Below are 27,988 nucleotides of genomic sequence, written 5' to 3' on the forward strand. Positions count from 1 at the left end.
AACCATAGGGCTTGAAGTTAAGACATGATTTAAAAAGTGGTGGTTTAACATGTATCACCATGTTACTTTGACTTATAACATTAGTAAATGATAAAACCAGAATGAATGGCTATGGATACTGATGCTATTCATTGTTATTATCCTTTTCCCCCAATATATATATATATATATCAGTATATTATTCACATCTAATTTATTCTAAAGGGTAAAACTGCAGGGCAGGTTCTAATGGTCTGTGCGTGGTATCTTGTGTAGCCAGAACTCAAGTCACAGGCTTTGGTATAGCAGATGTCTTACGTATGGTAGAAAGGCAGATGAATCAAAACAGCCCAGCTGACAGCCAACCGCATCCCTCCTAAGGTGTGCTTACTTATGTGTGCTTACTTGATCATACAGCACGTACCATATCTGGGTCTCTCACTGAGTCATCAATGCACCTCCAAAGAATCAATCATATTGCACTGTCAACACCCAGCAATGCCTGGTTATCTAACAGGTGTTCAAGAAATCCTTGTTGAGTGAATGAGAAGATCAAACTCACATGTTTATTGATCTCTCATATATTAGTGACAATGGATAAAGAATGGGAATTATTAGGTATCAGGTCAGGCTGGCAGCAGAGTTCAACTTAAATCTATCCAATTTCAGCTAAAAATATACTACTGGGCCAGGCTGTGTGTCATCTACACAAGACATTGAGATGCCTGCCACAGTGCTTCTTCCCACCACACACTGAGATGAAAGCACATTAGGGGCAAATATAATAGGAATGGAAGCACCCATAGGAAAAAACTCTGCTTGGATGAATTAGGAAGGTATCATAACAAAAGTGACATTAGGAATACAGAAGAAGGAAAAGGTTCCTTTGCAAAGGCATGGAGAGAAAAGAAGAACCCAGTAAGTTAAGATGACAATAAACTGCTATGAAGGAATGTGAAAAAATTAGGGGTAAATGGGGATGGACGGGTAGCTTGTGAAGGGCCACGATGCCATGAAAAGATCCACATTTGGTCCTCATGAAATAAGGAAGGACTAGGGAGGAGAGAGAGAGAGAAGTCCATCAGCTACAAAGAAGATAGAATCAAAAGAACATGAACATAAATTATGTTCATTAAATATAAGAATTATTCCTTGTTGTAGTAATAAAAGTAAAGTCAATTCTAAAGCATTACATAAGCATTGCCTTCTCATTTATCAGGGTTAATTTTCCAAGTCTACTAAATCTTTGCTGGTTATTGAAAGCATTTTAATTGATAAAAGGAACAAACTTCTCTCAAGGTCATTAAAATGCCAACTTCCCTTGTCCCTTCTCTACAACCTCCTTAGAATTGCTATTCACTCGTTTCTGGAACATTGAAGGCCCCACATAATTCTGATTCCCTATAGCGAGCCTTCCAGTGTTGAATGGCAGCTAATGCGTGTCCTAAGTCTTCAGTTTCCAGGTATCCATTCCAGCACTGCTTCTGACAATCTCTCTCATGATAAGGTCTCCTCTAAGACCCTATTAACCATCTTGTGGTAGTGGTGCAGTGCACTGCTGTCCTTCTTAAAAATGTGGCACTTGGATGATACACATTCCAGCTGGGACTTCATCAGTGTAGAGGGTAATCATGAGACTTGGAATCCCCTTGCTTCAGATTTCTTTATTTCTTCTAGTACAACTTGAGGCTGAATTAGCAATCTTTGGAATCTACCACACTGCAGTCTAATATTGATCCCAATGTTAACTAAAACCAGGACTGTCACAAAAGGGTGAATAGTAATGCTACCTAAAGTCTGTAAGGCTTCCTTTAGTTTAGTTTCTATAAAAGCTTATAATATATTATATATATAATAATACATATATCTCCTCTGTTGAACAGGTGAGTTTTTTGAAGTCAAATACAGAACTTCACATTATTCCCATTATATTTTCTTTCTTTTTCCTTTCCTTCCTTTTCCTTTTCCTTTTCCTCTATCTATCTATCTATCTATCTATCTATCTATCTATCTATCTATCTATCTGAAAGAGAGAACACAAGTAGGAGGCAGGAAGAAGGAAAAGCAGATTCCCCACTGAGTAGGGAGCCTGAGGTAGAGCTCGATCCCGGGACCCTGGAATCATAACCTGAGCTGAAGGCAGATGTTTAACTGACTGAGCCAATCAGGCACCCCTCCTATTATATTTTCTTATTAGTTTCCCTTTCTTGTTCTAGTCTACTTTGGAACACCAATTGTTATCCAGAATCTGGATGATTCCTTATGTTCATTTAATACAGGCAAAAATAGGGGCACCTGGGTGGCTCAGTAGGTTAAGTGTCTACCTTCAGCTCAGGTCATGATCCCAGGGTCCTGGAATCAAGCACTGCATCCAGCTTCCTACTCAGAGGGGGGCCTGCTTCTTCCTCTCCAGGTCTCACCCCTGTGCACCTGTGCACGCTCTCTCAAATAAATAAAGTCTTTAAAAAGAATAAAACAGACAAAAATAATGGCAAAACAACCAAAGCATGAACCAACTATTCCCTAATTTCAAGAAAATATTGATAAAGTCCTAATTAATTTGGCCATTCTCAGAGCTTATGTGATGGGGTCTAGGCTATATCATAATCTCAAACTAAAAATGTTGAAAACAGAAACAAAATCATCTAAGTTATGGTAAGTCAATACAGGAATTAGTTCTTCCAAGTGGAGATCAGATCATTAAAATCAAGACACAACACAAGGCCTACATAACTCACCTATTCATATGCCAGATAACCTAGTTTACATGTAGCCCTGTTCTGAAGTTTAAAATTCATCTAGGTGATAGCAAGTAAACCATTGTGACCACTACTACTAGAGCTAAAAATCACAGAGAGATTGAAGATAAAACAGCATATTCAAAGTGTAAATATTTTTCTTTCTTTCTTTCTTTTTTTTAAAGTGAAGGAACAGAGACAGCAGGTTTTGAAGATTTTATTTATATATCTATTTATTTGAGAGAGAGAGAGAAGAGGAGGGAGGGGCAGAGGGAGAGGGACAAGCCAACTCCACGCTCAGCACAGAGCCTGACTCAGGGCTTGATCCCACGATCCTGATCATGATCTGAGCTGAAATCAAGAGTCAGGCACTTAACTGACTGAGCCACCCAGGCATCTCTTAATCTTTTTCTTTTATTTTCATTCTCCAAAATCTTGGCATATTAAATACTTCTAGTTTAATTTTTATCATCTGATTAGTAAGAAGTTCAGTGGCTTTAAGTAGTGGAATTAAGGTGAGGAGATAGATATACGTAAATGAAATGTGAGTAAAAAATATACAGTCTGCATATAGTTGAGCATGTAAACAAAAAAAAATGAGAAAAAGAACAATGAGTTGTAATAAATGTGAAAAGTTTACTACTTGAGTTTGTAAGTTTGTTAAAATGTATTTGCTACTTTTGTGTTCCTAAAATGGCTTAAAACCAACTTTTCATGTTTTAGTTCTTGAAAACTGATTTTCAACAGGAGAAGCACGCCTCTCTGGAGAGAAGCAGGGAGAAAGGGAGATTGGAAGCCTCCCAAAATGTGGACAGGGACACACATGCAGAGCTTGAAAGACACATTCGATACTCATTTCTGTAAAGCAGACTGTGTTCACAGAGTACACAAAGTAAAGCCTAAAGGGTGAAAAGCACTGATAGGTAGAGTTAAAACAGGCTGAGCAAAGATGGTCCTAAAGGAGTTTGCAGAGCAGGAGAGTAAAAGTAAACTTGGCTCCATTGTCTGATTTAAAAAGACTGGTTCCTAACAGGGCCATTTGGTGTTTTTATTGAAAGAACTGGCTCACCTCCGTGCAGAAGCGCTGCTCGGCAGTTAGTCGACACTGCAGCCTTGGCATCACTTTCAGACAGCCCAAACAGCAATCCTCTGGTGGGGTCATTAAAGCTTTCAACCCAGTGTCAGACAAGGATACAAGACTAACAGAATAACTGCCAACTCCAGCTGACCTGGCCATACCAAGACAGACCTTTATTCTACAGCAGTTCTTAGCCTGAATGGAACAGGCATCTGTGGAGAGACTCGCTCTAAGCTTTTATAATATAGAGTCCCTGTTCCCCTTTTTCTATTTCACCCTTAATCCAGAAAACAAAAGGATGGAACTCTACAAAGTATGTAATTTGTTTTTGACGGTTTTAATCGGTAAACTTACAGTAAAATTAAAAAAACCCAAAACCTTGTTAAACTATAATATCACAACAAATTCCAAATTTCCTAAAATAATACTTCAACAACTTGTAACACATAAAAGGATACAGGTTTGCCACATCGTATGGGCCTCTTATTTCTAAAGGCTAAAATAAAGTGAACAAAAAATAGACAGGAGAGAAGTTATTCATAACATTTCAATGATTTCATTTGTAATAAATTAATAGGATGCTTAAGTATTAAAAAATAAAGGAGTCAACTGCACCAATTTAAGTCCTTATAATTTTGATGGTTTTCTTGAGTTTCTAAAAGAACTCTAAAAGCATTTTGTAACAGCATAAAGAAAAAACTTCACATAAACCTGCAGACCAAGAGAAATGGAAATACATTTTACTCTTCGGCAACTGCAGTGAGCACATGCAGCTCAAAATGAAAACAGGCAATAAGTGTTCGTTACATTACTAATCATTTTTCCTCTAGAAGTGTTTCAAAGTTTTATAACTCGAAAAGTGAAAACAAAGTAGTCAGGCCAGACTTACCCTTTCTGCAGCACTAGATATAATCACATTCTGCAAAATAGAAAGTGATCAACATTAATCTCAGATAAACGGAAAAAAAGTTGAAAAGTCTTCTAATACATATAGCCAGTAATCACTTTTTAACATTTAAGGCTCTACAAATACCAACTTCTTTTAAAGATAAGGGAAGGAATCAAAGTCAAAGAAAGACCTTAGGACCAACAGCAGCCTATATAACAAGAAACAGAATAAGCCTTTCCACCAGATTTTACAAAAGATGAATTCATTTAAAAAACTAGTTGAAAAGGTCATATAATCTTAATTCAGTTTACTGATGACAAATAAGTGTTATTGAGACCATTCTTTTCATGGTAGGTAAACTACAAATTCCTTAGTGGAAGATAAAGGGTTTCAACACATCTTCCCCATCCCACCCCCCCTTGCATTTTTCTTCCTTTGATGTTTTTCTTTAGAACTTGCAGGGCTCCTTGACATGGCATAACTTGTTTCTGGACCTTGAGAACTTTCTGCTTGCAGGAAAAGGAATCAATTAAACAATTCCAGTAATGTTAATAATAAGAATAAACTGCTAGATTTGAAAAACACCCTGAAATTAGGGAACCATACCTTTCCTTTGCAAACTTGCATCAAATTGAGGGCATTGGAAATTGTGTACCTTCTCATTGTGGAATCTTTGATAGCAGGGCTGTAGACAAGTTCAAAGCACACACCTCGGTCAACTGCCTTCACGGGAGATAAAGAAAATAAAGTGTCCAGGATAAACACACGCTGTCCTACTTTATTTTCATGAAGACTCTCTCTCCCTCATCTCCTTCCTCAACCCCTCAACCCCACCATCCACCTTTTGCATGTCAAGGTATAGCCTTAAACAAAAGCAGATTCATGCCTGAAGACACCATCCACAGGAGAAGGCAGACGTGTGGCTCTATTTGATCAATAGTTTCTCTCAGCCGTAGGGAAGCTGACTTTATATAAATAGGAATCATGAGGAGGCTATGGAGAGCAAAGTCCCAGTGGGGTGGCAGACGGGCCTTCCTCTTCTTCCCTGAACTATTAAAAGGAAAATGGAGATGTGCTCCCTACACTTAGGGTAAACTGTTTATAAACACATAAACCAAAGAAAAGTAATATGACCCAAGAACGAAGAGACAGAAATGAAGAGCTGAAAAAGCTCTAGGAACAGAGATGGGAAGGCCCCTCGGGTAAGTCAGTTATTATAGACATTAAATGAAGGAAGTACTATGTGTCAGGTACTGTGCTAACAGAGTCTCATGTACTTATTTAACCCTTATGATACCTTTATAAGGCATTGTGGCAGAGACAGCTAACTGCCCCCAATATCTGTTCCCCCTCCTTTTTTCCTAATAGAGTCCCTGAGTTTTGGCTAGGCTCATGGATGGAAGAAGCCTGGGTTCTTGACAATTTCATTCAGCTCACCAGACAAACTTGGTATTTTACATGAGAAAAAGAAACTTCTTTCCTTCGTAAGGCATTCTTAATAGGTAGGCATCCACAGGTAAGAAAACAGCCTGGAACGTGTGGAAACAGAATTGAAATCTACCACTATACTGTCCATCTTTTCTGAGGAACAACTCAGTATCTTTATCCATCCACAACAGATATGTGTTCAGCCAACCTTGTGTGGAAATGGTGAGCAAAAGCTGACAAGGTTCCTCCCGTTTCAGAGCTTATAGTTTACTAGGTAGGCTACCAAATAACTACACAAAAACATAACATTTCAACTGTGCTAATAAGTGCTATTGAGGAGTTTGGGAGTAGATGAGGAAGAGACTGAGAAAATAGTAGAGAAAGGAGCATTTTCATAGGAAAGAGGACATGCAAAGGTTGCAGGGAGTGTGGGAGCATGGAGAGGAGGTCATGGGCTGGGGAAGACAGAGTCAGGGGGCCCCCTGTGGTGGCAACAGAGGCTAAGGAGGATGGGAAGGGCCAACTGTGCAAGGACTGGAGGCAGCACTCATTTTAGCAGGGGGAAGCATCTGAAGGATGGGCAAGGCCAAGTCACTTGGTTGCAGTGGTCTTCTGAATGAACTAAGGAAAGACAGCGGATACAAACCAGGCAGTACTGGGCTGCCAGTCCAAGTCTGCGCCTGGCGGATGAGTTTCTATTACCCAGAGGATGAGCTGGGAGTGGTCAGCTGTGCTGCTGGAGGTCTCTCCTCCTGAATGTTCACAGGGAATGGAAAAACCCGCCTTCTTCCAGCACTGGCAGCCCACCTTGATTTAACTCAGGTGTACGAGGAAGGCTCCTACTTCCCCCACCCCGGGAACAGAGATTTCCTTTCTCCCATCTCCCAATCTTCTCTTCCTTAACTTTTCCTCTTGCCTTAAGGCTCTGAGATTTTATTGTAGATTTCCTTACATATCTGATATTAGTTAAAATTCACATGCTATTTTCCATACTGCAACCTTTCCTGACAACTTTTCCCACCTCTAATCCTTGGGCTTGTGTTGATTATTTCTGGGAATGATGTCTGATATTCTTTGTGCCATAAAGTATACCTCAGTCTCCCTGCCTGTGTGGTACACTTCTTGAGAGCTGGTGTCAAGATACTTCTTTGTAACACACAACTGCCTTTTATACAAAGAGTGTTTAATATATTTATATTCTGAGTAGATAAATAGTAGCTTCTGGAAAAAGAGGTTATGTAAATAGTGCTATTCACTAGGGATTATTCATGTAAAAGAAACCAGGATGAATTTGGCTAATTATTCAACAGATAAACCTAAACACTTCCTTCAGCCATATTCTCAACTATTCCCTTGGCTACTTTTCTACCCAAACTACTAATTAGTCAAAGAAGCTGACATTTTTTTCATCATCATTCTATTTACTGAACTAAAACACAAGGCAGTAGGATAGAGAAGAGGGGAAATAAAAGATGTGGATGATACACCGAACTGGGAGTGGGAGACCAGGTCATAAAGTATTCCTAACTGTATCTAAAATTTTAGCCACCCCCCGGGGTTGAAATAAAAATAATAACTCCTCTCTCTCTCTTTCCTTTTTTTTTTTTTTTTTTGGAGGGAGGAGAATGACAATTATCAGCTTAATTGATTTTGCTTTTAGTACATTAATCAAGTTCACTATTAAACAGCTAAGAAAAGTCTGAGACAGAGAAATTATACATAATGCACTATTGAAGGTTGTGAATATCTTTCATAATACCATATTTTAAATTTTTTAGATAGATAAAATACAGACTCATTACCTGGGCCTGCTTCTAAGACCATTCTAATGTAAATTGCTTTAAGCTCATCAAATGATTGTTCATAACAGCCTCTTCATAAAGAATGACAGTGTCTGCCTGATTGGCTTTTGTTCACATCTCTGACCAAGGTTCTGGAATAGGCAGATGATCAGATTTACTAATGAGAAATAACAGTTATAATCATGCTACAAGCCAAGGACAGGTGTGTAATACTTGAATCAATAAAGACTGGTGGTAAAATTCCAAGAACTAAGCAAAGCTTAAAACGACAGGAAGAAAATAGAGAGTTGATTACTAGGACAATATACAGAGTCTCTGTTAATTTCATAAAAATTCTCTATTGAATTCAAAAGGATTCAACACCCTTTTGGTAATTATTATTTAAGACACGTAATTTGTTCATCTAATTCACAAATGAAAGTAACATAAGAAAGCAATGAAGTCTTACTTGTACCTCTGCTCGCATTGGCCCCATCCCCACCTCCCCTTTCTAATCATTTCTGTGTCTTCTTCCAGTACAGTCTTATTCTTCATACAAACACAAGCCAAATATGAATATATATTATTTTTTCTCTCTTACCCAAAAGGTAGCCTACCATATTTTTGGTCTGACTTGAGGGGTCTTCCATGTCAGCTCCATAACTTCTGCATTCTGGGTTATAGCAGAATGGTATTTCACTACAGAGCTATGGCATGTAATTAACCAAGCCTCTACCAATAGACTTTGGGTTGTTTCAATATTATCTGTAGAATAAACACTAAAGTGGGATTGCTGGGTATTATGGGTTGAGTTGTGTCCCCCCTCCCCACCCTCCTAAAAAGTATGCTGAAATGCTAACCCTCTGTATACCTTAGAATGTGACCTTATTTAGAAACAAGGCTCTTGCAAACGTAATTAGTTCAGCTGAGGTTACTGGAGTAAGGTGGGCCCCTGATCCCAAGACTGGTGTCCTCACAAAATGATGACTATGTGAAGACACAGAGATATACAGGCAGAACACAGGAAGAACACACTGTGAGGCAAAGCCAGAGACTGTGGAGTCATATAGCTGCAAGCCAAAGACCACCAAAGATTACCAGCACACCAGAAGCCAGGAAGAGGCAGAGAAGGATTCCCTTCCGGGTTTCCCTTCCTGATAATATCATTTCAGACTTCTAGCCTCCAGAAGTGTGAGACAATGAACTGCAGTTGTTTTAGGCCAACTAGTTTGTGGTGCTTTATTATGGCAGCCCCAGAAAACTAATATACAAGGTCAGAAGGTCAAGCGATTGTAATTTTATTTTATTTTATTTTAGAGTTAGCTATATTTTATTTTCTTTAATATATGTATTTTATTGGAGTTCAATTTGCCAACATATAGTATAACACCTGTGCTCTTCCTGTCACATGCAGTTGTAATTTTAAAGGTTGTTGCCAAATTATCCACTTCCCCATAAGGATTGTTCCAATTTACATGTTACAACAATATATGAGAATATCTGCTTTTCCTCATTCTTAAGGCAGACTGTATCAGCAAACTCCCGGGTTTGTGCCAATCAATTAGGTGATTTTAATGTGAATTTTTCCCACTGATGAATTTAAATATCTTCCATTTGTGAGGGCCATTTGGATTTCCTTTCCTGTGAAATGTCTTCTCACATTCTTAACCCATTTTTGGGGATTGTTCATTCGTGTTTTTTAGCTTTTCATTTTCTAAGAGCTTTTTATACATTAGGGAGATTAAATTTTTATCTTTGATACATATGAAAATATTTTCACCAGTCTTTTAACTTTCTTTGTTTTTTTTCTGCCACACAAAAATTGTTGGTACCAACAAGTTTGCTAGCACTGCTCTAAGCTCTGGATCGATAAAGCACTCAACACACTGAGGTTCACAATATGTGTGATGAAAAAAGTTTATAGAGCACTCACACCCAACACAAGTATATATGGCATGATTCCTAGAACAACTTCACTGCTTCGGGCACTATTTACTGGACATTTCTCAGTGGGGACTAATTGAATCATAAAGACAGAAATGGATTATAGTTAAAGGAAGTGCTGAGAGGAAAACATCAGGGAATGTAACACATATAAGCGCTGAAATAACTCCATAAACTTGAAGTCATTGTTGAATGGCAATAACGCTGAAAAAAATCAAAGGGAAGATAAAGATATGTGTGCTGCTTAGAAAAAATTCTTCTCAAAATCTGAATTCCTAAAGATCATGTTTTGAAATACAAAATTATTCTATGCTTAACAAAGAGCTCTGCTGTAAAGTAATTTTAAATAGCGTTTCCCAGTGGGAAATGACATTGGATTTAGAATCAGAGCTTGAATGCAATTTCCAAGTCAGCTTTTGAGGAAGTGTGAGCCACAAACTACCTGAGTCTTGACTCTTCATCTGCATAATGGAGATAATTCACATCTACCCACCCTACAGCTGCTGGGCTAGAGCAGGTTGGAAAGTGCCTAAACCATAGAATAAGGAATGAGAAGTCATCTGATTGTCCAAGAACAGGCGCTGAATTCAATTTTTTTTGAAACCCAACTCTCACATGGTAAGGCTGTAATTTCCATAGAATTTGACTCTAGAAGAGGTTTGTGGATTTTAGAGGGAATTACATAACTGATATCATGCACGTGATACTGTAAGCACGTGATGAAGACAACTGAGGCGCTGTGAACTCTAAGTTGCATAAATGGAGTGCTCTGGTGTGCTGCTCTAGCTCCCGGGCCCTCCTTCATAACCGTAACCGTCACTGTCTTCTAACTTTATTGTCTTCTAACTATATTTACTGACAAATATAATTGTACATATTTAAAGTGTACAATCCAATGATTTGAAACACATCTATGTTGTGAAATGATGACTAAGATCCACATAATTTGCACATACATCACCTGACATAGTTAATGTAGTCAATTTTTTTTTTTTAAAGAATGCTTAGGATCTATTCTCAACAACTTTCAAGTACACGACCCTGTACTATTAACTACAGTCACCCAAACACATTAGATCCTCAGAAGTTATTCTTCTTGTAACTGAAAATTTGTATGCCTCTAACCTTCTGAGCTGACAACTGTCACATGGGTTAAGGCCTCTAAGTAAAAGACTAATGAATTAATGTTCCTCCTTTTCACCACCACAAAAGGGTACAAATCCTATCCAAATAAAGATCTGTGTCCAATAAAGTGATCCTTATAAAGCCAACCTATCAACTTTTAATGACCAAAGACAAGTTTACTCTCAAGTCCACAGGGCATACAAAAACTGGGACTTAAGACTTAACTGTTACCCACATTTACCACATGTTCTATACTTCCACGGTGAACATATTTTCATGTTTTAATGTAATCACACAGTTCCATATCTTTAATAGATATTAGATACAAATAATACATATCCGTACAATACTTATTCACCCTAAACAGTAAGCTAGCTTCATGTTTCCAGTTTTCTCTTTCAAATGAAAAATGCTTGGTAAATAAATAGGGACTTTTCTGCTTCCTGACCAGTTCACACCACAGCCTACTTCTATACTAGATGAAGACTAAAAATAATCTTGCACAGCCTTTCCTTCCACTCCATCATCTAGTTTTTATTAAACAACATATGTAAAATGTTCACACCAGATTTTTCAAAAGGCAGACACTGCGTTAAATACTGCATATCCCTCTCGCTTGTCAAATTTTTACTTTTCAGAATTCTTAAATTGAAATATATGGGAATTAAGCCAAAGATATCCATCAAACAGCAGTTTTCTTGAACATACAGCTGGGACTGGAGGGTGGGTGGTTCTACTGCCACTGTCCCTGATGCCATCCTGCTCATGCTGCCCTACTGCCCCATTTCCCTCCCTGTCTATGCTCCCTGCCAGATGCTGCAACTAGCTGAAGACATGACAGGCAGGATTTGGCTATGTTCCCTAGACTGCACTTTGATATACTAAATTAGACATATATTTGTTTAATTGACAAATTTTAAGGAGCATCCATTATAGGCAAGATATCCGGGTATTAAAAAGGCCTACCCCATAGTTGGTGCGCTCTAGCTCACAATCTGGATTGAACAGTTAGGGCATGTTCGTAAGAAACTGAATGAAAACCCTTGCCAAGACAGCCACTGAGAAGCTCACTACTGCTGTAGGACATAAGGAGTATGTGCTGGGTACTGCTGTCCGTCCATCCTATGGACTTGGCCTTAGCATCACATGCTACCGTCTCCTCCCAACCAAGGACACAGAACCCTATGTGGATTTACTCAGGCAAAGGAGTCTAGAAAATGGCTTTCCTTGTACATTAAGACAAAGAGAAAAGTAACAAAGCTGCAGGTCGAATAACAATTTATAGAGTGGCTGCACCCCCTAACTCCAGATACTAGACTGGTAGTTTGAGGCTGGTAAAAAGCCTTGGCAAACTTCTTAACAGAGATTATTACCTCTGGAGAGGAATAATATGTGAGGCCAATGAGACTGCCATCACTTCGGGTACTGTATTAGTTTTGTCTTTCATCGCAGGGACCTGGAGCATCTCAGAGATCTCATCTGATAGGGTATCAACCAGAAGTGTCCCAACCCCGTGACTGATGAGCTGAATGGCTTCTCCTTGCTAGCCTCCATTTTACCATATTTCTTAGGTGAGCTGCTTAACAACATAGATTTCCAACTTGAAAATGTGATGAGTCGGGGTTTTTTTTTTAAGGGTTTATTTATTTATTTCTAAGTACCAGCAAGAACATAGAAAACAATGACTTGAGCTTAATAAATACTGTTTTATGTTAGGTAGCACTCTCTGTATCAGAAAAGAGCTAGTTTAGAGTTTTCCCTTTACATATATGACTTTAAAAATTTTTGAGTGCTTTTCAAGTTCTTTAGTAGCATATTTTTAGGGGTGGAACATAAGCCAACTTAAATTTTTCCACACGGATTCAATTTTTGCACCCCACATAGATCAATGTTCTGTCTCCCCCCATTCTTGGCACTGGGCCAATTCTTTCGCAGCAGCGACAGCGAAACAAAGCTCTAGGAAGTTGTGATCCTATAGAGACAGAAGAGGGAAGTTATCGATCTTGAGAAAGGGCATAAATTTTTAATTTTCCAATTCTGATAGGATTTGATATGTAACCTGGACTGTCTGCAAAACCCTCTGTCTCCTTCAAGAGGAGTTTTTGAGAATGGGAGGGCAGGTTGGAAGCCGCTATTCTAAAACAGCATCCTCACCCTTCCAGAGGATCGGCTGCCCCTGCGAACAGTTGACAGTCCTACTGACCTGGCAGCCACTGATCTGAAGTACCACCACCTTTATGATGGAAGAAGACTGGCAGGAAGGTGTGACAGATGGAAGATAAAGGGTAGGGAAAAGCAAAAGAAACTATGTAGAAAGGTAATGAGAAGAATTCTATTGCAGAAGGAACAAAAACTTCCCTGAACACATGGCTACTCTCTTAGGTTGTTGTAAAAGTAACCCTGGGCTTCTGTGGGAACCAGCAGGTTTCAGCGCAGATTTTCATGTTGCTTGGACCTTGCCCATGGCCCCCCTCCTTCCTGTTGTCCACCCTCCGTGCTCGCTGTCTGGGGATCCCTCAACATACTTTTTCCCCTATCTCTTCTTTCTGGACTGCTCTATCCCCTTAATATTCAGTGCTCAGGCACTAAGTATCTGCCATTACCGGCTATCCTCTTAAGAAATATCCTTCATCAACTTTGGTTTGTAAGGCCTTTTAGAAACATCTTAATTTACTGGATAGCTTTTAAGTTTCCATTCTACCTTTAGGCAGCTTTCAAAAATAAAACCCTCTTTTCTAAACTGCCTATTTATCACTTAACCTTCGGTTTTTCCTTCTCAAGAACGCTAGGTCCTTTTGCCCCTTTTCCAACTTGTTAATGTGGGTTTGTGTAGATTCACAGAGAGAAAGGGAAGTATAACACTTACCACATTAATAGGGGGTCTTTTGAAGTAAAACGGTAGTTTCTCTGTTACAGTTATGCAGACTAAATCCACATCTAAATGTGTACAAGCAACCTGTCAAGAAGAAAAAAACCCAAACAGGTAAAGCCAAAAGAAAAAATGGCACATGTTTAGAATGGAAGATATAGTCAAACCCGATTTAGAGAAATATAAATAGACATGGTTTGCTCCATGGGCATCATAATGGTTCTGTGTTGAAGTGTATTTGTCAGTCATGAGCCATTCCTTCACATTTGGTTTGAATGGTTTAATTGTAATCTAGCTGGAGCACAGTGGTATGTCCATGGATCATCTCAACAGAGCCTAGAGATCCTGTAACTCATGGTCCTCCATAAGGATGGGTTGCTAAGAGAGGCTCAGTTTCTGGAAGGTTACTTCAGATTGTTCCAGAAAAGAGGCAACTAGCTGTTCTGAAATTCAAGAAAAAACATAAGCCAAAGGAATATATGCATGGTCCATTTATTCCACAGATTATTTTTGTGCCACACATTGTCCCAGGCCTGGGGCTCCTATCAGACTAATGAATGGCTGGAGGAATACTAACATGGCCCTACTGATGGCATTTTGTTCCAACTCTAAGAGATAGAGTCTACATAAATGGTCAAAGCAGAGCTTACAAATCAAATGGTACTGAATGTATTTTTTCAGCTTTTAATTTCCCTTTCCTTTGTTCTAATTTTTGTTCTTTTTATTGATCAATACTTTCTTTGGATTGACTTCCAAAAGAGGTTTGAAATGGCTTACAAAGAACACAAAGATACAAAAGAAAATGAATAGATAAGAAAACAGGGTAAATGGAAAATCAGGGAAACAAAGCTGGGAAAAGATTACGAGCATAATAGTAGAGGCCAAACCACTGCTAGAAGATGCATATCTGGCTCTGATTTGGCTATTACTTTATTTATAGTGACAGAAAGAATTGGCTGTTTTGTATTGTATTAAAAATAAGCCTGGACAGCCCTGGTGGCGCAGCGGTTTAGTGCCGCCTGCAGCCCAGGGTGTGATCCTGGAGACCCGGGATCAAGTCCCACGTCAGGCTCCCCGCATGGAGCCTGTTTCTCCCTCTGCCTGTGTCTCTGCCTCTCTCTCTTTCTATGAATAAATAAATAAATCTTTAAAAAAAAATAAGCCTTACTGACAATACTGGTGTATACAGGCCTGATGAACAAATTAAAAATGCAAGGTTGGCTATGCTGGCAAACCAACATCAAGGCTATAGACAAAGGAATGGCAGAGTGAGTGAAGAGAGGTAAAAAGCAGGTAATAATATCCCCCATAGGATGAGCTTGGACTTTTAGCAGTAATGGGAATGTCACATCTTGCCTCTTTTCTTCAGAATTCCCACTTTGGTCATTGCTATCCCTACTCCAGGGCTTTAGGAAGCAAGCAATGATCAGAGGCTGTCTGGCTTTAGACAGTCACAGTAACTTAGTAAGCCTGGGAAGTAATGCTGTTTTGGCAGGCAGAAACACTTGGCTCATAAAAAAATCTGGCCATCTCAAGTGCTATACAGCTGTCCACCTCATAAAAGACTCACTGAAAATTGGTAAGAATGAACAAAGAGCTCTGAATAGAAGATAAAACAAGTTCAGCTTCTGGTCATCATTTTTAAGGCATCAGAACAACAAAGATCCAAAAGTTCAGTAAGCCACCACTAACAAGAAAATGAGTAAACAGGCACTTGCAGGGTCTTTAAATCAGTGGTGTCTTGAAAAGCATTTTAGAAGTAGGCATCAAAAATTTAAATGCACACATCAGCAATTTCACCTGTAGGAATGTATCCTATAGAGAGCCTCTAGAAATATATTCTATAGCCATATGCCCTACAAATTTTCAAGAATATTAGTGCAACAACAGTCATTCCAATACCAATCACAAGACTAGACACAACCAAATATCCCTCTATTTTACTTTAAAAAATTATAGTCCCTTTATACAACAGAACATGCAGACTCCTTCAAGGGCATGAGGTACATCTCTAATTGATATCATGGAGTCTTATACACTGTTAGGTAAAAAATACACTGTTAGGTGAAAAGAAAAGCATGGTGTTAGGGAGGAAGGATAGAGGGAGGAAGAGGGGAATGAAGGAAGGAAGGATTATGTAAATAATTACTCCTGAGAAAATACACAGAAACTATTAGTAGTGGTTGCCTCAGGAGAAAAGGGAGAGTGTCAGGTGGGAAGAAAGTGTACTTTTCAACACACATCCCTTTGTACTGTTTGAACTTATAATCACTGTTTTTCATTTAAAAAAAAAAAAGATTTTTTAAAAAGTCCATTAAGCATTCTTCCCCAGAATAAAGCTAAATTAGGTTACTTTCTAATTTATGTATTGCTCATTTCCACCCTCTTATATAGCTATTAAAAAATATATATACAGCTTATGTAGCTTATAGCAGCTAATTAAAAAATTTCCTTTGTGTTGGTGTAAGTACACGTTACAATAAACATTCAATTACAAAGGATAGCTCCACTTGGCTCCCTCTAATACTTCAAACTTAAAATGTCTCTAACTGAATTCTTTTGTTATTTAACTTTCTATTAATCCAAATGTTTGGGACACCTGGGTGGCTCAGTGGTTGAGCGGCTGCCTTCAGCCCAGGGCGTGATCCTGGGGTCCCTGGATCGAGTCCCACATCGGGCTCCCTGCATGGAGCCTACTTCTCTCTCTGCCTGTGTCTCTGCCCCTGTGTGTGTGTGTGTGTCTCTCGTGAATAAATAAATAAAATCTTAAAAAAAAACCCAAATGTTTAATTGACATATTTAGAGAACTATAAAATAAGAGCTAATTTTACATTATAATGACATACTTCCTAAATCACTAAAACAGATTAAATTATGTTCAAATAATATTTGCAGTTAAGAACCTTTTGGCAAGTTGCATATGAATTCATAGCAATTGATCTTCACCTTTTTGGGCCAAGGACTCTTATGAGGATTTAAGGAAAGCATATTCCCCAAACTTCACATACCTACAAATACATTTACTTTAGATTCTACAGAACTAGGGGAACAGGAGGGTGGGAGTTCAGTCTCCCCCAGAGTCCCTCCCTGGATGTCAAGCTAATACATATTGGTACTTTATGACAAATAATATGCAAGGGAGGGCTAGGCTTACCCAGAGAAAAGAGAGATATCCATAAATAGTACCTCTCAATCTGAAGTGTTTGTGTATATAAATTCCCCTGAAAAATTTATTTAAAATGGAAATGATCAGGCCTTACTCCCAGGAATAAATTCAATAGTAAGTAGGGCCTAATAACCTACATTTTAACAAACAGCCCTGTCACTTCTGAAGCTGGTGGAGCCAGACCACAGCTTGAGAAGCACTGCTCTGAAAGGTACACTCTCTCCTTAAGAACCCTAGGCATTGCGAGCATATTCTACAGCAGTGCTTTTAGAGGGTTAAGGCATGGATTTTGGAAGGACGAAGAAAACAGATCTTCTATTTCCATTTATTTTTTTAATTCGTTCTCTTAAAATTTATTTTGTGTGTGTACATTTCATAAATCACACGGGTATAGAACATACTCATAATTTATAAAATAAACAATGTATTGGGGATACAAGCTCAGTATTTTTTTAAATTGATAGAGTATAAAGTCAAAGGACTTTGAAGACCACTGGACTAAATAACTTGAATTCTCCTCACCCTGTTGAGTTGCTTTAAATCCTAAATGGGAGTAACTAACTCAGAAGTTCCTGAAGCTTCTACGTAATGCTGTCTGCCAAATTCCACTGCCATCTCTCATCCCAAGAAGCCCTGGCTAATGGACTCCCCTTACAATCTTTCATCTCTGCTCTATCCCCTAGGGTAACTGTGGAGAGGGAGGGTTTATCCATGAGACATCTTCCAGATACTCTGAATGGAAAATCATATGTTATTTCCAATGGAAACAATGCTATTTAAGGTGGTTTGATTTTAAACACTAATTGTTAACATGTGTGTGTGTGTGTGCGTATGCTTTTATGACTCATTTTAGAGACCTTAGTTTTAGCATATCACATCTACAGGGATGCTCGTTTAAATTCTAGATAATCTACTTAAAAACCAAACAAATAAAATCACTTATAGAATACAACCTGCTAAGTAACGGCTTGCATTTGACCCAATTCCAAACCATGATATACTTTTAAAACCTTTATGATTAAAAGAAAAATGTCTTTTAAAATTGATTTTCAATAGAAAACAGGGAGAGTGCTAACTTTGTGTCTTAATGAAAGGGGAAAATGTGGACAGATAAGAGGAAGATGTTTCAATTTTAAAAATTGTTTCCATGTAACTTTCTGAGTATATATGCACAGTCAATTCCAAGCAAATACCTTGTGTGTTATTTATAGCTTTATTCCATTTTCCAGAGTGTTTCTTACAGTTCTACCAACCATATAAAGCATGTGTTCATGCTTTTGAATTCACACTTTTGAATAATCTGAGAAAAACAAGTACAGCTGACCCGTGAACAACATGGGGCTGAGGGGTGCCACCCCCCTTAGTCAAAAATCTACATACAACTTGATTCCCCAAAAACTTAATTTCTGTTGACCAGAAGCTTTCCCGGTAACATAAACAGTTGATGAACATGTTTGTATGTTGTATGCATTATATACCATATTCTTACAACAAAGTTAGCCAGACAACAAAAGTCATTAAAAAAAAAATCACAAGGAAAATATATTTATAGTACCGTACTGTGTTTATTGAAAAAAATCTGCATAATAGAGAACCCGTGCAGCTCAAGTCCATGTTGTTCAAGGGCCAAATGTAATAAAATAATGTCACTAAGTGAAATTTTAATGTATTCTAAAACCCAAAAGTCCTAGTTCTACTATATAATATACTGCCTGAGAGTTACAGCAAATTATTTAGCCTAAGTCTCAACTTTCTCTTCTAAAAAAAGGAGGATAATAAAATATATTTGCCCTGTTTATTCTCAGGATTGTTATACTAAAGATAAGAAATATGTAGAAGTCTTTGGAAGGATATATAAACATATGCCTCCCCACCATATTATATTTTAAGTATTTTGTTTCTCTGATTACACAAGTAAACAGGTGTGCACTTCAGAGTCAATTCAAAAAATAAATGGGCAACAAAAATTAGGGACACTGCCAATTTTCACTCTACATTATAACTGAGTGGCTACTACTCAGTAAGAAAACAAAGTTGCTAATGTAGATATGCTCACCTTCTTCCTTAGAGTTTCAATACAGAATGGCAATCTCCTATGAAACTTTAAAAAAAACAAACAAACAAAAAACCCCAAAACAGTTACTCTAACTCCAAACCTAATGGATCAGAATCTCTAGTGGTGGAGATGTGAACGTGCCTGATTTTTAAAAGTTCCACAGGGGCTTCTGATAACTGAGAACCACTTGATCCTACTCACCTTTTTCTGAAACAAAATTCTTGAGAATTACTATATAAATGAGCATTTTATGAAGGGAGTCACCAAATTAAAAAAAAAAAGCATTCACAGATCATTTGTCCTATTTCCTTGAATTAATATAAACAATTAAGCATTGATAGTTGCCTTAAAAACTAAATTTAATCACACATCAGCCTCCCTAGTCAACAGCTCCATCTACTGGATAAACTCAAGGAAAATCTTCCTATAATTTTACAACAGATTTTGCTTAAAAATGAACGAGCCTATAAAATTAAAACATCAAAGATCAGTATATTTCTGTTCTGCAGTATCCATTTGGTGGATATAGTTTTAGTAGATGGCTATTTTCTTGAATCTAGATAAAGACAACATTCAAAACTTTCTAAAAGTAGCTATGCCTGTTTACACAATAAAACATATTCCTAAAAACTGTTATTACGGTTGATGGTTTTTCTTTTTCTGTAATCATTTAAAACGTGCAAAGTGAAAAAAATAAAATAAAATATCCAGTGTGTTCTTTCTCAACTTGTCAAAATGATCTTACATGTTCAACAACTTTCCTTCCTGGTAAGTCACAAAAGAAATTAAATTCATAAAGGTTCAAGGAACACAAAGGGGAACAGTATCAGCAGATGGCTGATTTAGAAGAATTTCTGGAAGACGGAAAGGCTGATATGATCATGCTGGCACATGGACCACACTTAAGAGCATGCAAAGGAGAAAGCCAGAACAGAGATGAGATATTTTATGCCGCAGAACTTTGCACCTTTCTTCCCTCATAAGCAGCAGTGAATAGTACAAAGGGCAGCAACTAAAGCGATTTCACAGCTTTGAAGGAGATAGACCAACATTTACCTAAGAGACGTTTCGAATGAATGAAGCAAAGATAAAGAATGAGAAAACCTGAGGGTCTCTTTCAATCTGAGTCCATCAAATATCCCACAAGATGACTAAAACAAAATAAAACAAAACAACACATGCCACCTAAGCACCCCCTCATGAAATTTCAGAATTCCAAGTATAAATGTTTTAAAAGTTTCCAGATGGAGTGAAACAGGTCACCTGCAAAAGCGTAACATCAGACTTCTTACGTAAAATAATACATACTATTTCTTTTGCTGTTACTTACATGAAAAAGTTTTTCTGTCTTTGGAAAAACTGCAACAATGTCGTACAGCCGGACCCTTGAAGACGTTGCTCTCTGGTAGTACATAAAGAATGTTATTGTACAACAAAGAGTGCACACATGGAATTCTGACTAGTGGTCTAGCTGGCTTATATTTGAATCATGTAACATCTCTTAAATGCCACTTCTGCTTTGTCTTTTGACAGAAAAGACTGCCTAAGCACATGAGATTTTAGATTCCACCCATCACCCACCTTCCCACATTGTTATACTTTAACTATGTACCAAACTGTGCTTGAAATATAAAAATCAAAGTGGACAGTTCTTGCTCTTACAAGCAAGTGGAGAAGGTTGCCAGACATTTACTGAGTATCTACTGTGCGCGGGGCATTGGCATATGAGCTCATTTAAGGGTTCTCAATGGAACTCACCAATTTTTGTGTGTGTGTGAGACAAGAAGTACACATACTAAGCATAAGATCAGACTCATGATGAGAATACTGTTAGATATAAATTAAAATGCTAGATGTGCAAGAAAATACCTGATAGTCCTCTGACAGAAGGAGAGGTTTAAGTTATTGCTTAAAAATGAAAATCTCAAACTTACATTATATGTGATGTATAGGGAAAGGCTGGAAAACTATGCAGCTGAGTCTTGAATGTGGGTTTGCACTGCACAGGTCCACCTTATGTGGATTTTAAAAAAAATACAGTACAGTACCATAAGTATATTTTCTTTTTATGATTTTCTTAATAATACTTTCTTTCCTCAAGCTTACTTTATTGTAAGAATACAGTATGTAGTACATGTAACACTAAAATATGTGCTAATAAACTGTTTCTGCTATTAGTAAGGCTTCTTCTGGTCAACAGGAAGGTATTAGTAGTGAAGTTTTTGGGGAGTCAAAAGTTATAAATGGGAGTTTTAACTACATGGGGCAGGGGGCAGTACCCTCAACCTTAGCAATGTTGAAGGGCCAATTTTATGTTCAAACATGTTCTCTGAATGATGGGATAATATATGATATTTCTTCTTTGCCTCTTTGTACCCTTAAAATTTTTACCTCTTATTTTGTAAAAAGAAAAGGCATTCTAAAAATCAGAGGAGGAAAGGGAAGGAGTGAAGGGAATGTGAAGCAGGCAGGAAGGGCTGCTGGGCAGACACGCTGACACAGGGCAGGCTCCAGGTCTTAGAAAAGTCAGGACTGAGAAGTATGTGCCCTCTGCTTGCTCACTCCCAACTGGAAAGGGGACGAAAAGCCACCAAGATGCTCATGATAACAAAAGAAACTGAACATTTTTTTTTGTCTATGATCCATTAAAAGTCAGCTCCCTTTAGGTCTGCCTGGGCCTAGAGAACCTGCCTTGCAGCTGTATAAAATACCAGCATTTGGCTTTCCACAATTTTTTTTTTTTTTCCAGTAATGCTAATTGTCGTGAAGGAGGCCAGCCTTTCCTTGATGATTCCTTTTCTATGGCAGAGAAGTCCACTCCAGCTTAAGATAAAACTGCTCACCTTCTCAGGGATCTCACTTTCTGCCTCCTTCACTAGGTCCTCCCATTGGCAGGCATGCTCCTCTCTCCCACCTAACAAAACCCAGACAGCAGGTTCTTGTCCACCAACCTCCCTGTGTCTTATGTTTCCTATGGGGCCAACTTCTCGAGCTAAGTCAGCATCACACACTTGCCTGCATTTCCGCACATCCCTACCATTTCCATGGGGATGGTTTGTGCTGAGGCAATCAATAACTTCCCTTGTCAATAACCAAGACATGTCTGAGCCCTTCTCCCACTAGCCTGCTCGGGCCTGCTGATGCTGCTGACTCTTTCTTGCTTCTCTTCTCATTTTCCTCATTGTCTTCCTATTCTCACAGTCCTGCCTCAGCCTCCAATCCTAGCTCCTCCTCCTCTACTCCACCATTAAATGCTGAAGTTCCTTAGAACTCTGCCCTAGAACTTCTCTTTACATGCTGCACATGGACCAGGGATTCTTATCCATTGCCATGACTTCATTTACTCTCTACAGAGCGACTGACCGCTTCCAAATCAGTATCTCATTAGACCAGTCTTCTGAGGGCCATACCCCTTTTCTCACCTGTCCATTTGACAAACTCCACTGGAATTCTCATAATAACCCATAACGTTCCAAACATGATGCCCTCAAGCCTGCTCCTTTTTCTTTTTTTTTTTTTTTTTTAATTTTTTTTTTTTAATTTTTATTTATTTATGATAGTCACACAGAGAGAGAGAGGCAGAGACATAGGCAGAGGGAGAAGCAGGCTCCATGCACCGGGAGCCTGACGTGGGATTCGATCCCGGGTCTCCAGGATCGCGCCCTGGGCCAAAGGCAGGCGCCAAACCGCTGCGCCACCCAGGGATCCCAAGCCTGCTCCTTTTTCTATGTCCGGTCTCAGGAAATGGTACCACCATCTACATAGCAGGCTGATCAAGCCATGCCAGGGATTTATCAGACTATATCCAATCACCATTAAATCCTGTCAATCCTCCACCTCCCACCAAGCCTCTCAAATCCCCGCAACCCCTCTGATCCATTCCCTATAATGCAAACACCATAATTTCACTCCTTCAGTTAAAACCTTCAAGGGTCTCCAATTGCTCACCCAGACCTACCTCCCCAACCTTGTTCCAGATTAGCCAGCTCAATAGGCTCAGCCCCATCGGTGTTGTTTTGTTTCCCAGAAAACACCAGGTTTTCCTTGGATCCAGGACCTGTGCATAATCCACTCTGTCTGTGGGAACACTCTCTCTTCTGCTCAGCACTTATACAACACTTACTGATTCTTCTGGCCCAGGTTGGAACATCAACTTCCTCAGGTGGGCCCCCTTGTTACACACTCCCAGAGCATCCTTTACTTATTACCCCCAACTATTTAAATATTCCTCACATTTTTAATTACCTGTTTAATGCTCGTTTTATCATTAAACGAACTTTGTAAGTTCAACAATTCTATCTCTATTATTCACAGCAATATCCCCAGGACCCACGTTATGCCTGGTTTCATGTGAGTTCAATGAGTAATAGTTGTCAAAGGACTCTTTAATTGTAGTATCCATATTAATGTGTCAATAGTAGAACAGACTGTTAAGCTATATGAATTCTGAAGAGAGGGAGAGTAGGCAGGTGTCATGCCTGGGAGCAGGGAATATAAGAAGGGGATAAGGTGAAAACACTGTTACAACCCTGTTCAACATTAACCAGTACAACTTACAAGGTCAAAAAGAAAAATTAACTTACCAAAACATTGCAGTGAGATGGATCCGAAACAATAATTGTCAGTCTAGTTAAAACTTTAATTGGTCTTGATTTTCCCTATAATCAAAAGCATTCCATCAAAAAAACTCAAAATACAAACAATCGATTTTCTTCTTTATCAGTGGAAAAGTACTCACTGAAAGGCACCGGCAGTAAAGGGTAGTGACAATCAATAAAAACTACTCTTCATTCTCAAGGAATTTATAATATAATTGGCAAAATAAAAATATACATGTGTCAAACTACATAACAGGATTACTCAAAGGTTATGGGAACTTCAGGAAAGAAGATCGCCAAAGAAGTACTGAATTGATAGCAAAAGGAAGCTTCATGGAAGACCTGAGTCTTGTGGAAAAGTAAAACTGGTAGAGGAGGAAGAGTGCAGGGAAGAGAATCCTACATAAAATTGGACGTTTCTGAATAGCTATTATGGTCCTTAAACAACAAGATACATACCTGTACCATTGGCAGAGTTGTAAAGAGTTCAGAAACAGCTACCGGTTTTTCAATTTCCTACAGTAAACAATGAACAGTCACCCTAGATTGTACATGCGAATGGAATGAAGCATAATGGAAAACTTACAAGGGGTTTTTGGAAAGTTAACTTCTGATATACAGAAACAGTAAATACTTTTTTTTTTTTAAAGGAAGAAAGCTGGACAGCCCCAGTGGCCCAGTGGTTTAGTGCTGCTTTCAGCCCAGGGTGTGATCCTGGAGACCCAGGATCGAGTCCCACGTCAGGCTCCCTGCATGAAGCCTGCTTCTCCCTCTACCTGTGTCTCTGCCTCTGTGTGTGTGTGTGTCTGTCATGAATAAATAAAATCTTAAAAAAAAAATAAATAAAAAGAAGAAAGCTGGAGAGCAGAGAAACAGCTAAGGACATCAATGGATATGTGGGGTGAAAAATAGCTTTTTGATTGAAATAATCTACAAGGTATAGTTGTTGGCCTGAAGATAAATACACATTTACAAGCATGTTTAAGAGGGAAATCAATTAGTAATGAGCCCATGTCAGTAAAATAAAAAGGACTAAATACTATAACTCAGTAACAATATACTTTTAAAAATTATTGAAAGTTATTTAATTAACATCAATTCAACTTTAAGAATCCTTCTACCACACCCTAATACTTCACAAAAAACTCTGCATTGGCTCAACTGTTAACATATAAAATAATACAGTACACAAGAAAGTGTATTTAAGAAATATACTCATCTGCAGCTTCCATATTACCAATACGAATAAAAACAATTGTAAATTTTGGTTATTATTAACGTCAGAAATTGTTTTTTTTACCTGTTTCTTTTCCTTAAATTCAACAACATGATTGATGGCAACAACCGAATAGCCCACTGAAAAGAAAAATGGAACATTCTTGTTAAATATAACAACCTCTCTCCTGTACACATAGGCTCAACTCAGCTCAGGTCGAGAGCAGGGGTCTGTAGGGGCAGGGGCTGTGGGTTTGGACTGGTGTCAGACTTACCTCACACAACTGTCATGAGAAATAAATAAGGTAATAAGCATGGATGATTTAGAGCTGCACCTGGCAGAGGCAGGGCTCTCTGACCTCTGTAATGTACTGTTAGCATGATACCTTTTTTCACTTGATCGTTTCTTTTGCTTTTTACCCTTTCTACTTCCTTCAGAGGTACTTTTTCTAGGGAGAAATGGAGTAATTACTCCCTCACACCACTGCTCACTTCCCCTTCCCAGCTGCCCACCATCAGTAGATTGGGAACTCTGAGGTCAGGGCCTTGCTTTATCAGACTCTATACAGCATTAGTCTGGACACAAGGACTACCAAAAACATGTCTGAATCATGATTCCTATCTCTAAATTATTTAAACACCAATGGGAAGGACAAGGTACTGATATTAAAAGATAATGCATATTAATGCCAGAAGAGTGGTTTTTCCCTCTCCTCGGTTTGTCTGATTTCCTTCTTTCCTTCCTCCTTCAAATAGTTGTTGAGCATCCATTGCTTGCCATGCTCCACAGAAACCTCCTGATTTTTAAACTTCTCTATCCCCACACTTTGCAGAAGACAACAGCTATGATTAGCTCCAATAATTAAAACAGGGTCTTCTCTCTCCGGGCTTTTGCTTCCCTTGGATTCAAATGAGTAGCACTGCAGCATGCCGGCCTTGCTGTTCCCCTGCCACCCGCCTAGTACGTCTCTCCCCCCGCCCCACCTCCCGTTCTTAGATTATTCCCACAAGGTCACCCTCATGTCCCTCCGCCCCTTCTTTGAATTTCCACAGCATTCCCCGTCTGCGCCCAATTCCCCAAACTGCTCTGATACTACTGGGAGGCAGACAGAGGTGATACTAAAAGCACTGGTGTAGGAGATTTACACACTTGGAAGCCCTGGCTTCTGGCATCCTCTAGCCGTGGGGCTCTATGCAAATCTCCCATCCTGTCGGAGCCTCAGTTTTTTCAGTTTTCAGGGGGAGAAGACGATAATAGAACTGAACTAGGTAACAGCTCCCAAGTGCTTTCGAGTTTCCCGCGCCCGGGATCTAAGCAGCACCGCGGCAGCATCAGCTCGCGGGGACATATCCAAGATCCCAGGGGACCCGAACGAAGACAGGCCTTCGCGTCCCTCCTGAACGTGGCCTGATGGTCTGGGGGGCAGCGAGGCTGGGCAGGCACCGCGGCCCGCACAGCCGGGGAGACTCACGGTGAGCTGCGTTCTCCACCAGGCCGCGCAGCGCCTTTAGGTCGGAACCCGCTCGCAGGTCCAAATCCGCGAACACAGCCATGCTGAAATCCCATGACCGTCGCGTATCCGTCTGCGCAGCCGCGGGGCCCACCCCTCTGGCATGCTGGGAAGTGTAGTTTACTCGCTCGGTCCGCGCCTTCCTTCGCGGGACCAAGTAGTCACGTTAGGGTTCGGAGTCCTCGCTTGGCCTTCAGGTGTCTGCAAAAGCTGGCGTGTTGAGATCCACAGCCTCACTTCAACCCTTCGTTGCCTTCTGAATGAGAATGTTGGGAACTCTCGGAGGCAGGCGTTCACGTCTCCCATCTTTCCTCCTAGACAATATTGTGGAAAGTGATTCCTTCGCGAACCGGCCACTTCTGCCAAGAGCTAGAAGCACTTTTGAAACAGACGTGAGAAACTCTTCTAATCCCCGCCTCCTAACGTCCATCCTGTTGTTTAAACTGGGCTTATCAGGAAGTGAGAGAACTGAGCAGGCGGGAGACCTCGGAGGGAGGGAGGGAGGGGGCGGGTCCGCAGCTCGCGGCTCTGGCTTCGGTCGGGATCTTCAGCCTCGAGATGGCAGGACCCTGGGAAGCGCCGAGAGCTCCGGCGCTGCCTGAGCAGGACAGGTTCGGCAGGGGACGGGCAAAATGGAAAGGTGTCAGTTTTGCCATCTGACAATCCCACACATTTGGCGTTTCCATATTTTTGCGCCTTATTTAAATGAACTCTTGAAGATTGATAAATGATCCGACAACGTAAGATTGTGGACCTACAGTTTGCATCGGTGCTTCTCAAGCTGCGACGAAGGGCCTGTCTCCCCTCCAGCCCATCCTACCGTACCCTGTCCCGCCTCCAGTTCTTCGCAGGCTCGTACGTGGTCCCTTGTGCATTACGGGGTAAGCATCTCGGGGCCTCTTAAAACTGATTTGACAACAACCGAATTGCCCTCTCTACTCAGTGAAGAAGAAAAGTACATTGATTGGGGGCTTAGATACCCAGACAATTCCAAAGTGATGTAAACGTTTCTAAACAGTTTCAATTTCTGTACATAGATGGTCTCTGGTATATCGACCACACCTTGATTACACCTTCTTTACATGATTTCTTTCCTGATTTCGGAATGGAATTTTAAGAGGGCTCTGTTCCATGGGGTAGCATGCACTTCTCCTTTTGGTTAAACTTAACAAAGAAGAAATATTTTTGCTTTTTCTAATACTTGATATTTCCTAAGTAAGAACAGAGGAATTTTTTACTTCTGCAAAGAGAACAAGGTCATGCAAAGCAAATTCTTCTTTTCATCAGAAAATCTAGTGTTAATTTTGCAGGATCATACAGGCATCTTCACCTATGACCACAAAAGCTAGATTGGTCAGAAATGTGACCAATGTGTGGTGAAGGCGAGTAAGATAACTGATTCTTTGATGTCAGCATTAGATTAGAGAGGGCTTCTTTCTTGAAAAGTCATGGTGCTCTTGCTGTAAACTATACCATTTAGATTTCTTTTCTCATCTTCACCCCGGGGCTTAGGGGTAAAGAAGAAGAGATAGCAGGAGAAAGAAGATGAATAGGTAAGAGTCACTGAACACTTTACTGAGGGACATATAATTTGGACAATTTGGTAAGTAC

The 27,988-nt window shown here is 39.5% G+C and overlaps 1 protein-coding gene across 2 annotated transcripts in view; it reads right to left on the minus strand.

Annotated features, from left to right (window-relative positions):
• RPP30 (ribonuclease P/MRP subunit p30) overlaps nt 1–26,794 on the minus strand; it is a 31,522-nt gene extending 4,728 nt beyond the window's left edge. Inside the window, exons 1-10 of one of the 2 annotated variants that reach the window (XM_077878429.1) lie at nt 26,339–26,787; nt 24,952–25,007; nt 24,111–24,167; nt 23,637–23,711; nt 20,384–20,455; nt 13,829–13,918; nt 5,291–5,407; nt 4,685–4,714; nt 4,254–4,291; nt 3,787–3,866 (exon numbers count right to left, since the gene is read on the minus strand). In XM_077878429.1, coding sequence (XP_077734555.1) covers nt 3,787–3,866; nt 4,254–4,291; nt 4,685–4,714; nt 5,291–5,407; nt 13,829–13,918; nt 20,384–20,455; nt 23,637–23,711; nt 24,111–24,167; nt 24,952–25,007; nt 26,339–26,420 — 697 coding nt within the window. In that variant the 5' untranslated portion in view covers nt 26,421–26,787. Of the gene's footprint in view, nt 1–3,786; nt 3,867–4,253; nt 4,292–4,684; nt 4,715–5,290; nt 5,408–13,828; nt 13,919–20,383; nt 20,456–23,636; nt 23,712–24,110; nt 24,168–24,951; nt 25,008–26,338 lie in introns of both variants that reach the window. The other variant, XM_077878430.1, reaches the window with a different exon arrangement.
• Between the last annotated feature and the right edge of the window lie 1,194 nt (nt 26,795–27,988).

This window comes from Canis aureus, chromosome 29, assembly GCF_053574225.1.
Source record: "Canis aureus isolate CA01 chromosome 29, VMU_Caureus_v.1.0, whole genome shotgun sequence".
NCBI classification, from domain to species: domain Eukaryota; kingdom Metazoa; phylum Chordata; class Mammalia; order Carnivora; family Canidae; genus Canis; species Canis aureus.